The sequence below is a fragment of the Aethalodelphis obliquidens genome, unplaced genomic scaffold, assembly GCF_003676395.1.
Source record: "Aethalodelphis obliquidens isolate GAN/ISIS:26980383/991018 unplaced genomic scaffold, ASM367639v1 scaffold5, whole genome shotgun sequence".
In the NCBI taxonomy this organism is placed as follows: domain Eukaryota; kingdom Metazoa; phylum Chordata; class Mammalia; order Artiodactyla; family Delphinidae; genus Aethalodelphis; species Aethalodelphis obliquidens.
In genome coordinates, this window is record NW_020837949.1 from 5,649,322 (window position 1) to 5,665,280 (window position 15,959).

Here is a 15,959-nt window from a genome sequence, read left to right on the forward strand (position 1 = left end):
GCAGCAGTTGTCCCCTGTTTCTACTTGTTGCACCCCTCTCTGCCGTGTGTCTTCGGCGGCTTATAGCTCCTGTTTCCCTGTGTGTCTTTCAGCTTCTACCCTGCTTCTGACTTGACGCACCTTACACTCGAGCTCCGAGGGGCTGGGAAAGCTGAGCCAATCGCACAGATGAGATCACCCTTCTGAGCCAGGCTTTGAGCAGGCCAGCCCTGGGTCAGGTGCCCATCCTGATGCAGCCAGCGCTGGGCCAGAACTGCAGAGTCACGTCACACAGACCACGCCCACCTGTGCAGGAAGAAACCCCCCCGTCGCACCCTATGGGCATGAAAAGCCTTCCAAGATCTCCCCAGAAAGCAGCTGTATAATTAACCAGCGAGCACCCTGCCTGTTCTGCTCACTAGAGTTGAAAATAAAACTATCCATACAGACCCAATGTACTAACGTAATGACTTTGATCTAATATTAGCTCAAGTTACTAATGAGTTTCTACATTTCAGCAAACACAGAGACAAAGCTATACTCCAAATCAGGATGGGATATTTCAGTTCAGAATTTATGTACTGTTAAGTGAGGTTTTATAAGGTATCTACTGTTCAACCAGGGCACAATGCTTATTCCCAAAATTCTCCTGTTTGAATATTTTTACTATAGTGTACGGCACACACTAAATGACAAATTTTCTTGAACTCTTGACGGCTGGCTAATTTTATGCTTGCGTTAATCTTAAAAATTACAATTCTTATGGAAAATTCAAACCCAATTTTCTTACACACAATAAATTCAAGCTGGCTTCTTTCTTGTAGTTTATCTGGGCACATCACCTGTTTTGTTGTTTTTTTGCTTTTTAACATCCAACCCATTTTGTAGGTTTCCTCTTCGACCTTGACCTTGGTCATGCTGACATCCGACTGACAAAGGAGACTTCTGAACCAAGCCTGGCACTGCCCAGTTCAGGGAAGACCTCTGTATAGCACACTGAGGTCAGATCTCTTTCTTCCTTCAGCCAAGTGCTGCCTCTAAGGCTTTTCATTGGTTTGTCTCCAGCTGGCTGTTCCTCTCTCCTCTTAACTACTGTAGCTGGTTTTCTTTTCTTCTGGGCTACCTCCTTAAAGATTGAGCAAAAGAGCCCTCCCAACTTTAGAAGCTCTGGGATGGGAACCTTTTTAGTTCAGGGAAGCATTTGATACTCCTTGCATGTTTGTGTTTTGGTTGACTCGCTTTAATTTCAAAAGACTTATGTAGCTAATCTTTCTTCTATCAAAATCAAAGGAAAGTTGGCCTTTCCTTGGAAATGAAATCTTTAACAAAAACCACATTAAAGACCAAGTAACAAGAAATGAACTGATATTATGAAAGAATTCAGAGAAAAGTAGGTATCATAGAATAATTTGAAAACAAGGCTAAGAAGAAACTTTATATTCAGTGCCATATCACATACTGTATGTCACACTGAGGACAGAATCAAGCATTTAATCTGATCTCAAAAGAGAAAAGAAGGAACGCAAAGTAAAGGGACAAGATGACAGGCTAAGCCTTCCTGAGTGTCGGCTCACCCAGCCCCGTCACTGGGGCCAGGAGGCACGTGGAGGTCACATGGCTTGCCCAGGGCTGTGCAGATTTTAGGAGACAGAGCAGGAGTTCAAACCTAGGGGTACTCGAAACTGAAGTCCTTGCCTTGCTGATGGGCCATTTCTGGAATAAAACTGGCATACCAGTCAATGCTTCTTTTTTCATAATGATTTAAGATATAAACATCTCTTGCTAAGGTAGGGGAGTCTGAACCAATTGTAACTTGTCCTCAAGCAACACCACACTTAATGATGAAATTTATACTGCTTACTTCCTAAGATCAAGGAGAGGACAAGACAAGGGTATCTGCTCTCACCACTTCTATTCAGAATCATAGTGCAGTAAGACAGAAAATTATATAAAGCATCCAAAATGAGAAGCAACAAAAACTATATGATTATCTACGTAGAGAAGCGAATGGACTTCTACAAAAAATCTACGAAAACTAGTGAGTTTAGCAATGTTTTAGAATAAGAAATCAATAGTCAAAAATCAATTGTATTTCTATATACAAGCAACAAGCAATCAAAAGATCAAAAAATTTAAATCCCATTTATAACAGCATCAAAATATGAAATACTTAAGAGTAAATCTGATAAAAGATATATACAGCCTATACACTGAAAAGTACTAAATACTGCTGAGAAATTAATGAAGACCTAAATAAAGGGAGTGATATACCTTGTTCATGGGTCAGAAGACTCAGTATCATTAAAATGTAAGTCCTCCCAAAATTGATTATAGATTCAAAACAATGCCAATCAAAATTCCAGCAGGCTTTTTTGTAGAAACTGACAAACTGATTGTAAAATGCATATGAAAATGTAAAGGTCTTAGATTAGTCACAACTCTGAAAAAGAACAAGATTAGAGGAATAAAACTACCTTATGTCAAGATTTATTATAAAGCTATGATAATCAAAGCAATATAATGTTGATGTAATGACAGACAAATATATCAACAGAACAGAAGAGCGTCCAGAAATAGACCCACACATATATGGACAACTGAATTTTGACAAAGATGCAAAAGCAATTCAGTGGAGAAAGAAGAGTCTTTTCAATGAACGGTGCTGGAACAACCGGATATTCATGTGCAAAAAATAAAAGAAACTTTGAGCCATACTTTTCACCACATACAAATATTAACTCAAAACTCAACAGGTTTCAAAAGAAGATACACAATCCAGAATTTTTATAACATTTCATCTAAAATGGCCACCATAAAATATAAATTACTAGATGTGAAAAGAAACAAATAATGACCTATAATCAAGAGAAAAGTCATTCAATAAAAGTAGACCTATGAATGATCCAGACATTACAATTAGCAGACAAAGATTTTAAAATAACTATGATAAGCGTGTTAAAGAACTTACAGGGCTTCCCTGGTGGCGCAGTGGTTGAGAGTCTGCCTGCTGATGCAGGGGACACGGGTTTGTGCCCTGGTCCGGGAAGATCCCACATGCCGTGGAGCAGCTAGGCCCATGAGCCATGGCTGCTGAGCCTGCGCGTCCGGAGCCTGTGCTCTGCAACGGGCGAGGCCACGACAGTGAGAGGCCCGCGTACTGCAAAAAAAAAAAAAAAAAAGAACTTACAGAAAACAGGGGTATGCTGGGGAGAGATGGGAGAACTTCAGGAGAGAGGTGGAAACTATAAAAGGGAACCAAATGGAAATCCTAGAACTGAAGAATATGTTGTCCAAAATTTTTTAAATTATTAAACTAGAAATCAGAAAAACAGAGGCTTAGTGACTGGTAGAAAGCTATCAAACTGTCTAATATGTGTGAAATTGGAGTCCCAGAATAAGAGAGGAGAGAGTATGAGGGCAGGAAAAAAACACCTGAAGAAATGTTGGCAGGGAAGTTTTCCAAATTGGATCAAAAACAGTAACTCACAAATCTAAGAAGCTCAGTAAACCTCAAACAGCATTAAAGCAAAGAAAACTACACACAGACACATCACAGTCAAACTCTAAACACCAAAAATAAAGACAAAATCTGAAAAGCAGAAGGGTAGTGGGGAACATATTACATAAAGGAATTAACAAGATGATAGCTGACTTCTCAACAGAAAAAAAATGGAGGCCAGAAGAAAAGGGAACATCTTTAATACTAAACACACACACACACACACACACACACACACACACACGCTGTCTACTTAAAATTCTATATCCAGCAAAATAAAAAGTCTTTCAAAAATGTAGAGGAATAAAATAACATGAGGGAGATATTTGTGGTGATAGGACAGCTCTGTATTATGATTGTGGTTTGGGTTACACAAATCCACACATGTAATAAAACTGACTAGAACACACACACACAAATGAGTGCATGTAAAATTGGTGAATTCTGAATGAGTTCTGTGGATTGTACCAATTTCCTGGTTTTGAGATTGTGCTCCATTTATGTAAGCTGTTACCATCAGGAGAATGGTACACAGGACCTCTCTGTACTATTTTTAAACTATCTGTTAATAGTTATCTCAAAATAAAAAGTTAAAGAAATGAAATAAAGACAATTTTCAGATAAATAAATGTTGAATTTGTTGCCAGAGACTATACGAGATGCTAAAGGAAATTCTTCAGGCAGGAGGAAACCAGGGTAAGCATAAAGCCCCATCTGTGAGGGCTGCACACAGTGACCTCCTTCCAAAGAGGACAGCATGGAAAGGGAGAAAGAAGAGTAACTTACCTGTGGGGAAGCTGACAGTCACCACCTCAGACAGGTGATCAAGGACAACAACCACAGTGGTCGGTCACAGGGATACGATGCACCTTTGATGTGATGAAAATGGCACTTTACCTCTGTGGTCTTCCTCCCAAAACCTGAGAAAAACATCAGACAAATCCCAATTGAGGAACAACCTACAAAACACCTGGTCAGCATTCCTCAAACTTTCAAGGTCATCAAAAACAAGAAGAGTCTGAGAAATGGTCACATCCAAGGGGAGCCTAGGGAGCCATGACAACTAAATGTAACAGGGTGTCCTGGATGGGACCCTGGACCCGAAAAAGGTGTTAGGGGAAAACTGAGGAAATCTGAATACTGTATGAGCTTTAGCTAATAATAATGAATCAATATTGGTTAATTAATTCTAACAGTACCACACTAGTGTGAGATGTTAATAATGGGGGAACTGGGTGCAAGGCATGTGGGAATTCTCTATACTATCTTCCCAATTTTTCTGTACATCTAAAACTGTTCTAAAAAATAAAAGTTTGTTTTTAAAAAAAGACTTGAGAGATATAGCAACCAATTGCACCATATGGACTTTAATTAGATTCTGATTTGAACACACTGCAAAGAAAATTATGACACATTAAGAGACATTTGAATAGTCTGGCTATTTGATGGTATTAACGATTCCTTAATTGGCTTTCTTTGTTTTCAGAGTAAAAATGTCATGTTACATTTTTTTTTTAAAGAGTCATCTTTCAGAGAAAATACTTATACACTTATGAATGAAATGGTATGACGTCTAGGATTTACTTCAAAACAATCCATGTGTGGGTAGGTAATGGGTAGCATGAAACAGGATGGTCCATGACTCGGTAAATATTGAATGAAGCAAGTGATGGGTCTGGGGTTCACTGTACTAATCTACTTTCATATATGCTTGAAATTTTCCAAAGAAAAAAGCCGCAGAAAAATTTGTAAAATCTGCCTTAGTGTTTTGGATGCTTAGTTTTTAAACGTCTCATTATTTGTTAAGGGATATTCACTACATTATCAGCTAATATCAAGGTGTAATTACACTTAGTCATTAATGATAGTGGATGTGAATCCATATTTTTAATGCTCTTAATTTTTACCTTTTTGTAAAACTTTTTGGTCATCTTCTTGTAAGATATGATTAGATTATCATGTTTACCTTTAATGTAGCTGGCAAAAAGCTCATACAAGGAAGAGGTGGCAGCCCTGCTATATTTCTTAGTGTGTGCTTATATTGCATTTTTATTCTCATCATTAATTCATGGTTTCTTTTTTTTTTTTTTTTTTTAGGTACACGGGCCTCTCACTGTTGTGGCCTCTCCCACTGCGGAGCACAGGCTCTGGACGCACAGGCTCAGCGGCCGTGGCTCACGGGCCCAGCCGCTCCGCGGCACGTGGGATCTTCCCAGACCGGGGCACGAACCCGCGTCCCCTGCATCGGCAGGCGGACTCTCAACCACTGCACCACCAGGGAAGCCCCATGGTTTCTTTGAAGGAAATCTTTTAAGACCCATGACCGTTTTGTGAGATTCAGTTTAGCAGAACTTATATAATACATTCTGAAATTCCTCAGAACCAGACATGTGAAAAGCAATACATTATAATATTCTGAACACTAAACAGTAAGGACAACACTGCCGGCCCCTCCCTGCTGTGGAAGCCCCAACAGGACACCTCTCATCCCAGGCACCACATGCCACCGTCTGCCATGACGGTGCCATGTCAATCCATACACAGTATTACATATAAGCAAAGCTCAATTATTTTATTCTTAAAATAAAAATGTTAAAAAAAACACAAGAAGTTCTTTTTTTTTTCCCCTGCACACCAATGGTAGACACCCTGGATCCCAACACGCTGGATAAAACCCAACACTGAGAACTCTTCACATTGAAGGAGGAACCAATGGTGAATATGTCTCTCAGATGGTAATTATAACTTTCGGTGGCTTATGAGCACTGTGACTAAATTCCACATCTAAGGCACATTTGAAGAGCATGTGTAATCGAGGCCCCGGTGGCCAAGCCATCGCCTGGTGTTATCGCAAGGACCTGGCCCCCCGCTTCTCCCGAGCATCCCCAGATGCTGCTGCTGCTGCACGGGCTCTTAGGAGCAGCTGCTCCCCTCCAGCCATCATGCCTGATGGCCACACAGGGACCCTCAGGACCTGCTCTGCCGGGCAGCTAGCACTCTGCTAGTGAACGCTCCCCCTAGGCACAAGCTGGCTTGGGATGCTGGGAAGAAGGCCAATTTCACCCACCGCCCAGCAGAAACTAGATTCAAACTTTAAATGAAACTTTACTGATAATTTGAGGACAGTTGACGGGTTCGTTTTCTAGAGCTGCTGCTAACAAAATACTACAAACTGAGGCTTAAAAAAACATAAAGGGAATTCCGTGGCGGTCCAGTGGCTAGGACTCTGTGCTCTCACTGCCAAGGGCCTGGGTTCAATCCCTCGTTGGGGAAATACGATCCCACAACCCATGGGGGGAAAAAAAGTAAATTTATTTTCTCATAGTTCTGGTGGCCGGAAGTCTAAAACCCTCCCTTCAGAGGGAAGCAGGGCCATGCTCCCTCTGAAGTCTCTGGGGGAGGGCACTTCCTTGCCTTTTCCGGCTCCTGGGAGCGCCAGGTGCTCCTCGGCTTGTGGTAGCATCACTCCACTCTCTACCTCCTTCTGTGTGTGTGTCTGCATCTCCTCTTCTCTTATGAAGAAACCAGTCATATTGGACTAGGGCCCACCCTACTCCAGTATGACCTCACCTTAACTAATTATATCATCAACAGCTCTATTTCCAAATAGGATTACATTCTGAGATCGTTAGGACTTCAACATATCTTTGTGGGGGACGCATTCTGACATAGGCTAGGACCTGGGACCCTTCACTGCAGTGCTTGCACCTGGACAAACATCTCCTCTCCCCAGTCCTGGAGCAACAGAATACAAAGAAACTAAAAGGAACTAAAAATAGCTGCATGCATGTATTGTTGGGGCCAATTATGAACAATAAGATACAAAAAAGCCAAAACCCAACTGCCACATCTGAGGTACCAGGAGCAAAAGCATGATCCCTGCACACAGCATCACCAAGGGGGAGGGCAGACCACCTAAGCCACCTCCAGCCGGACCCACCAATCGGCCCCCATCCTCTCCCCATTTAAGGGACCAACTCACCCGCCCTCAGGGAGCGAGCAAAGGCACCTGTTACTTGTTCTAGCTCCCTCGTGCTACAGCACAAGTCCCAGTAAAGCCTTGTCTGAATTTCTCATCTGACCTCCTATCAATTTCTACTCATTAAAGAGTCCAAGAACCCTGGTCGGTAACAATTCATCCCCTCACATGGCGAATAATCTACAGCTACTGCAGAGGCCCGACCTGTCCTCAGAGCTCCTGCTGAGCTGACTTCCTTTCTCACGCTCAGCCCACGCCATGGACTGAGGGCCACCCCGGCTCACTCCACTTCCCGCTTCTGGGAGCACCTCATGAAACCCCACACCTCAGGGTTTGGGCCAGGCTGATCCCCTGGCTTTGGAAAAAAAGAGGATCTTCTTTCAGCCCCGGGTAAGTCGGGGGCATGGCTTCTGCATGATGGCCTCATGCTAGGACACTGAGGCCAGGCCTACCAAGGCCCTGCCGAGGAAACCGCTCTCTCATTCACAAGACCACACAATGAAATGACCTTGGCGTGCTGCCCAAATCTGGACTGTTTGATTTTTAACAATACCCTATGTGAGGCATAACAGACCACTCTGATTTGGCTTGTACCAAGGTTAAGGTGAGCCTAGTTCTTTTTCTAGTCTTCCTTCATCAAATACTCAAAACGCAAGACAACAGCAAAACACCTTCATGCCTACTTTCATTTAGGGTCACCCTTTCACGTGTGAAAAGGTAAAATAATTTCACAGATGTCTTTCTAGGAAAAATAAGCATAGTAGTGATTTTCACTCCTCTCTTTCTTAGTCTAACCCAATGTAGAAAAAAAGACGTTTTGTACATTACCTCCGGGAATTAGTTCCGACTACAAGTCAGACGTCACTGGCCTTAGAAATGACATCCCACAATATAATCCCAAATAACGAACAGCTGAAGCTTCAAGTAACTGCCATGAACTGCCACGACCCGCTACACAGGAGGTTTGGGCCAAGGGAGCCTAACCTGGCCAACCTATAGGTTTAGCATGAGCTCCTCACTCAAGAGATAATGTTAATTAGCTGACCTCACCATGTCTTCTCTCTGGAATTTAAATGGAAGAGACAGGATTCTTGGTTCCCAGGGCAACAGAAGGACACACAGAGAGAAGGCAGTATGCAGAGGCGATAAGACAGAGCAGAACCTGCACAGGAGAAACTGATTGGTGGCAGAACTCCCTGCTGCTGAAAAGGTTAACAAGTGTTCTCAATCAGAAGAACTACAATTGATCCTTAAACATCACAGGGGTTACGGGCACGGATCCTCTGCTGAGTGGAAAATCCGAGAATGGCCCTCCGGATCTGTGGTTCCTCTGTATCTGCCACCCGGCATCCACAGATCCAACCAACCTTGGATTGTGTTGTACTATAGTATTTGCTATTGAAAACATCCGGGTGTAAGTGGATGTTCAAACCTGCAGTTCAAACCGGTGTTGCTCAAGGTCAACTGTACTTTGAATTCAGAAGCAAGTCCATTTTCTATATGGTCTGGCTGCAGTCAGTTATTTCTATGTGAATTCATACATTAATCCCAAATGTTTTAGGTAATCTGAGTCATTTCTTAAACCAAAGAAATTCTCCCCATTCTGGAATAAAGGAATTTTCAGAACTCCTGGGTCTGGCCTTAAAGGGCTTTAACACAACTGAAACATTTCTTGAATGAATTTGTCCTTTACAAGTGCATTTCCCAGTCTGGACTCCTACAACTCCCAGGCTAGGACAGTGCTTTCAAACTTTTTGACGCAATGCACAGTAAGAAATACATTTTACAATGGAACTCAGTATACGATACACATATATAGCATAACTATAAATATACATACACATACAACAGAAGTGTCATGAAACAATACTCACCCTTACTACGCAAGCTACTTTTTTATTCTGTTCTTCTATTTAAAAAAACAAAAAACATCCACTAAGCTGATTTCACAACACACTAGAGAGTCTAGTACCATCCGTTCAAAATACTGCAGTAGGTGCATCCAAATTCACAGGATAAAAATTACACATTTGACCAGAATTTTAAAAAATATTTCAACTAATTAGAGTAGAAATGCAAAAATTCATTTAGATAAAATACAACTTTAAAGGCATTGCTCACTTCCAGCTGGTGGCCTGGTGCTTCAATCTGTAGACGTCCCAGGACATGAATATGTGCACACACCCTCTCCTGTTGAGTACTTCAGCGGGATGGTGTAAGGATTCTGCCGTAACGCCAGTGTTCTAACTCAACAAGGCGTCTGTATGAGGCTGTCACCTCTAAATCTTCATACCAGGAATCCTACCCTGCCGCTCAGCTTCCTGGGGGCTCCTCCTCTGTGCTCACTGGGAGAGGCCATGACCAGAGAGCGGTGGTCCCACTCAGCCACGCTGGTCAACGCTGCCACTCAGCCCGAGCACAACAGGGGACATCGGTAGGATTAGTGGGTATCTGCTTCTTTGGCAACCGCCATGGACAAGAATACCTACCATGACGGAAAGCTCTGATCGCATCATTTCTTGGGCCCGGCTTTCACCTTCTTTTTGCAGGAACCAGGCCTCCCGGGCTGGCGTCCCTTCTTGTACCCCAAAATTGGCCACACCCAGGGCCCTTCATCAGCACCACTGGAAAAAGGGGTTGTTAGTGCGCCTTTTGTGGTAAATACAACAGCGTCCCTTTACCGAAGAGGTCAACCCACGCCAGAGAGCAGGCGCATCGGTCTTAAATCCCCTCCCCCCCCGCGCCCCACCTCGGAAGGACGGTTCTGGAGAGTTCTCAACAAACAACGGCTGGTGTTACGTTTGCCTACTTAATTAGCCACGCAGGTGTTGACAGTTAAAGATGTGTCAACTTGCACTATTTATTTCCCGTGAGGTGTGCGGGATCCGCAAATCCCAGGGTTGAGACCAGAACTGGGGGGTGCGCACTTTTTCAATGAAATGCATAACATTTTGAATTAACGCATATTCCATTCTTCCCACGGTCCTTCACCCATGGATGATACTCAGTCATCACCTGCATCATCAAACCCAGACTTACTAACGCTAATATAGCAAAGAGTTTAAAAAAATAAAACACGAGTAAGGTAATAACCAACCAACAGCCCAGCGAGCAACCGCCACGCGCCTCGCGCCTTTTAAGGGCTCAGAGGGCGGGAGTCCACGAACCTCTCAGCGTTCCACCAATCACCGCATCTCTCACACCTTGCCCCGCCTTCTCACCCCGACCTAACCAATCACTGGGGAGCTAGCTTCTCTCCGCCCCTCCCGTCCGCCACCGACCCTTACGAAGTTCGAAGCCTTCAAACCTCACTGGTGCCCAACCGCGCGGTCCCAGTCCGAATTTATTTTTAGCTCCCGGGCAAGCAGCCCCGCCTCTGGCTCCTCCTCTCCACCGCCCCCAATGGGAGAAGGAGTTTCCGTCGCGTCATCGTGCGGGCGGGTTAGAACTGCCCAATCAGCGCTCGGAGAGAACTGGTGTAATTAAAAAGCGGCGGAAGCCGGTGGGAGGGTCATGACGCAGCGAGTTTCAGTCGTGATTTTTCCAGGGGCATCTCGGCGTCCTCTCTTTTTCCGTTTAAAGTAAAACACCGCCCGACGCAACCTCGTGCGTTTCGGGGGCGAGGGCGGCCGCCGCAGCGGGAGTGCGGCGCTGACGTGAGCCTCTGTCTGGGGGCCCTGCGGCGGCGCGCGGTCACGTGGGCGTGTTTGGGGGCGGGGCCGCGCGGCGGTTCCGGGCGGTTGGGCGCGCGAGCGAGGAGCCGAGGCAGCCGCGCCCGCCCGCCCCGCCCCTGGATGCCGCTGTGCCCCGGCGCGGCCGCCACCGATCGCAGCACAGGAGCCGCCGCCGCCACGGTTGATGTGGTTGGCCCGGGGCTGAGGAGGCCGCTAAGATGCCGCAGTCCAAGTCCCGGAAGATCGCGATCCTGGGCTACCGGTCTGTGGGTGAGTGGCGGGCGCCGTGCGGCCTCTTCGCGCCCGAGCCCGGCCTCGCCTGGGCGCTGGGGCGCGGCGGGCCCGGCCAAGTTTGGGGCCGGCGCGGCCATGTGGCGGCCGCGCGTTTCGTAACCAGCCGCCCGCCGCCGCCGCCACTGCCGCCGCCACTGCCGCCGCCGCCACCTCCATCTTGAGCGGAGGCGGCGGCGCGGCCGGGCCCGCGGGGCGGCGGCGGGCGGCCCGGGCGCGGCGGGAAGTGTCTGGGAGGCCGCGGGCGGACGGGGAGCTCAGGTTGGTCCGGGGCCGGAGAGGCGGTACGGAGTCTGCCGCTCGGCCGACTGCCGCGGGGCCCGCAAAGGCAGGAGCCGCACCTGTCCCTTTGCACCTCCCCGCGGCGAGCTGTCGTGATCGTTGCTAGCCTTTCCACCCCCAATTAAAGTCCATGGGATTTTAACAAAGGAAATAGCACCTTGCGGTTTTTCTGTCTGTGAAGTTCAGCATTTTAAAGAAAACCAGGGACCTAAAGGACGTTTGGCTAGTAAGGGCAAGTTTCCTACGGAAGAAACTCGGAAGAGTCCTCTTCGGAAGCCCCTTAGATGCTGCCAGTGGCCGAAGTAGGAGGGCACAGAAAGGAATTTTTGATCTCTCGGTGTCCTATTTTTCTTTGGGAAAAAAATAAGGTCAGGTACTTGTAACCAGGCTGTTGAAGTAATTCAGAAGTTTCCCCCCCACCCCCGAAAAAGGTTGACATATATTTGCAACTGTTGGTGGCAGTCGCTTTTTTGCCGAACGGAGGTGGTCTGGGGTGGAGTGGAGATGGAATGGGTGCTAGAAGACGAGTGAGAAAAGAGAACCGTTGGACTTAGCCATGCTTCAGGGTGAGGCTTTATGGTCTTTGACAACGGGCAGCCTGGAGAAATTACCTTTATCTTTTCGTGTTGTTTTTAAGAAGTAAATGAGCCTCAGGAGAATGTGCGCTTGACCACAGTGGGGCGGGGGCGTGAAAGCAGGTTTGGAGTCTCTGGTGATTGCAGAAGGAGGAAGGCTTGTAACTGCCGGCTGCTCATTGGACGGACTCCCCGAGCTCGCTCGCTTTCTGTTCTGCTTCTTCACCCCCATTTTCCACGGCCAGTGCCAAGGTCTGTGCTCTTTGCCCAAGACTAGCTACAGCGTGCTTACTCATCCTTTTATCATCTCTCTCCGTCAAAGGGCTGGGGGGTGCAGGGGGGAGTCAAGATCAGAGGCTGAGAGACGCTTGTGTAGAGATAGGGGTGACTCCTGTAGGGTGCAGTGCCAAATCGTGTGGGGGAAGAACAGGTGACAGCGTTAACAGCTGCAGCCATGAAGGAACCGTGCCTCAGCTGGAGGCTTTTGAAGTCCCTTACCGTCCCGAATGCCTGTATGGAACCCGGCATCCCACCTTTATTGGCAGTCTGAACCACGGAGCCCTTTGCTTCTCTGCATTTTGAAGTGTGGGACTATAACATATCTAGGCTCTTGAGTGAGTTCTATCTAATCAGATAGAGTGCCCACTAATTAAACGTAGCAGTCTCTGAATAATCAAGTTACAGGTGACCTGTACCTGGGCTACCTGATCTAAACTGGGAGAATGCCCCAAAAGATCCCGACTTATTGACCCCTTGAAATTCTGGAGCTGGTGATTCCAGTCTTCAGTAAGCAAGTCTAGCATTTTATCACTGTTTTGCTAAAGAAGTTCCTTATGTCTAGTCGAAACCCATTCTGTCTTATCTGCCTTCTAGTCATCATGCTCCTAAAGACCCAGATGTGACACGTCACCCCTTTGCCTTCACTTGACATTTATTTTAAACTGCTGTTAATAAAATACTGTGCTAAATTAGCCTCCAGTGGCACACAGAGTAAGTTCAGTCCCTGTTTTCTGTGCCTTCAGTATGTCATATTGCTATATCCTACGTCATTTTCTCCGTATTTATTTTCATATGTGGTGATTAAAGTGAAATGTATTTTGCAGAGGTTAAATTATTCCCAGTCTTTGCATTTGATTTTACAATTGTTTACCTTTGTTATGAACCAGGACATTTTGTAGTTGTGGGCGCTTTTGTTTTGCCAGCATCAAAAAAGGAGATAATTCCCTGATTCCATGTAGTAGCTACTCTTCAGAGAATTATTCACTATTCAGACTTCTGAGTTTACTGACACGCTTGCTTGCGAATGGCGCTATGCTAGAGAAATTTGAGTATTTGTGTTTCTTTTCTAGGTTGTGTTACTTTGTGATACTAAGCTGTTGTGTCATATTTACTGGGGGTGGGAAAAGGCTAAGCTAGAAACCACACCTTTCCTAGAATGTTCTTTCGGTTAAATATCTTATGCCAGGTTGACTAGTAAAATACTTGTAAGTTTATTTTAAAAGTTTGCCTTCATATAAAACTAGCAAGTGCAATGATTGTTTTACTACTTGGCGTTCAAATTTTGTATTTTTTAAAAACATTGATAAACCTACCAGTGAGGAAAATATAATTAATTCTCAGGTAATTTATACAACTCTTTTTTTTCCCCCCGAAGTACTTTTCCTGTTATTTACAATGTTAAGCTTTTTAGGACACCTCACGTCACCTGTAACGCAGGCTGGCTTTCAGGGAGTGCTTTGTAGTAATTGTTTTAGTGGTGGCCAAATGTACCAGCTCCCTTACATCTATTGTTTCTAACACAAACGAGTAGTCCCGTGATAGGAGGTAACTAAACTTAATCGAATTAAAGTTATGGTGTCATTTAATTATCTTCAAATAAAATCTGGCACCTTTTTCACTGGAATGTTCTACAGAGAGCTTTGATAATGGAGTTTACCATTAGACCGTCAACAAAAGACTGTCATACGTAAGCCTCAGGGGTTAACAAGCAGGAGGGAATCAGGAATGTGAAAGATCTTAAGAGAGAAAATGAAACAATTCTGTGGTTTGGTAAAAGGCAATTCAGTAAAAGTAACTCAAATTATTACCTACCTTGTCAAAATCTTTTAGGTAGTAAAGAACATGCATCCTTTGATTTGGATACTTCAGAGGGAAAGATGTCATTAAATTTGTTTCCGGTAGAATATAGTCCAATTGTATTCTGATTTACTGTATATTTTTTAATTATCCTATCCTTTTCTAACACATTGCATTGAATTTTATTTTTTATTTATTTATTTTTTTTGCGGTACGCGGGCCTCTCACTGCCGTGGCCACTCCCGCTGCGGAGCACAGGCTCCGGACGCGCAGGCTCAGCGGCCATGGCTCACGGGCCCAGCCGCTCCGCGGCATGTGGGATCTTCCCAGACAGGGGCACGAACCCGCGTCCCCTGCATCAGCAGGCGGACTCCCAACCACTGCGCCACCAGGGAAGCCCCTGAAAATTTTTAAGGTAAAAGGTTGTGTACCTGTGGGAGGGGATAGTCCTATAGTGACCACCTTGTGTTGAAGCTTGAAATTAACTTTTTTTTCAGTGTCATACATTGTTTTGTACAAGAGAATAATCAGAGCTTGAATTTGCGATTATGACTTCCCGTGCTTAATGTAATTTTTTAGACTTTTTTTTAAGTATAGTTGACGTACAATGTTTATATAAGTTACAGGTATACAACAAAGTAATTCACAATTTTTAAAGGTTATACTCCATTTATAGTTACTATAAAACACTGGCTGTATTGCCCGTGTTGTACAATATACCCTTGTAGCTTATTTTGTACATAAAAGTTTGTACGTCTTAATCCCCCACCCCTGTATTGCCTCTCCCCACTGCTAACCGTTAGTTTTGTATATCTGTGAGTTTGCTTCTTCTTTGTTATATCAGATGTTACTTTGATGTCCATGTGGGTTATATCGATCCCTACTTACCTTCATCTCCCCGAAAAGAAACTCTGTACTCATTAGCAGTCAGTCACTTCCCATCCTCTCCTCACCTCAGCCCCTATCATCCACTGATCTACTTTCTGTTTCTATGAATTTACTTATTCTGGACATTTCATATAAATAGAATCACGTATACGTGGTCTTTTGTGCCTGGCATTTGTCGTTTAACATAAGTATTTTCAAGGTTCATCCATGTTGTAGCATGTATCAGTAATTCATTCCTTTTGGTTGCCAAATAATATTGCATTATTTGAATATACCACATTCTGTTCACACATTTGTCAATTGATGGACATGCAGGCTGTTTCTACACTTGAGCTATTAGAAGTACTGCTGTTCTGAGCATTCGTATTTCACACGAAATGTGATTTTGTGTGTGATTTTTGTGTAGACATGTTTCGCTTCTTTTAGGTATACTCCTAGGAGTGTAATTGCTGGGTTGTATGGTAATTTTATGTTTAATATTTTGAAGAACTGTCAAACTGTTTTCCAACCATTTTACATTCCAGCCAACAGTTGAAATTGGTTTCAATTTCTCCACATCCTCGCCAACACTTGTTATCTTTTTGTTGAATTTTTATTATTTTTTATTTATTTTTTTATTGACATATAATACAGTTGACTCACAGCGTTGTGTTAGTTTCTGGTGTACGGGAAAGTGATTCTGTAATATATATATATTCATATTCTTTTCAATTATG

General features: G+C 44.4%; 1 protein-coding gene and 1 long non-coding RNA gene across 2 annotated transcripts in view; one reads left to right on the forward strand and one right to left on the reverse strand.

Moving 5' to 3' along the window:
* Positions 1–3,095: 3,095 nt before the first annotated feature.
* Positions 3,096–11,068, reverse strand: LOC113617910 (uncharacterized). Its single transcript, XR_003431827.1, has 4 exons — positions 10,551–11,068; positions 9,947–10,081; positions 4,265–4,398; positions 3,096–3,136 (listed from the first exon to the last, which is right to left on the reverse strand). It is a non-coding gene; the product is annotated as an uncharacterized LOC113617910 (long non-coding RNA).
* Positions 11,069–11,088: 20 nt separating this feature from the next.
* RHEB (Ras homolog, mTORC1 binding) overlaps positions 11,089–15,959 on the forward strand; it is a 46,839-nt gene continuing 41,968 nt past the window's right edge. The window contains exon 1 of the mRNA XM_027101463.1: positions 11,089–11,401. Coding sequence (XP_026957264.1) covers positions 11,350–11,401 — 52 coding nt within the window. The 5' untranslated portion in view covers positions 11,089–11,349. The remainder of the gene's footprint in view (positions 11,402–15,959) is intronic.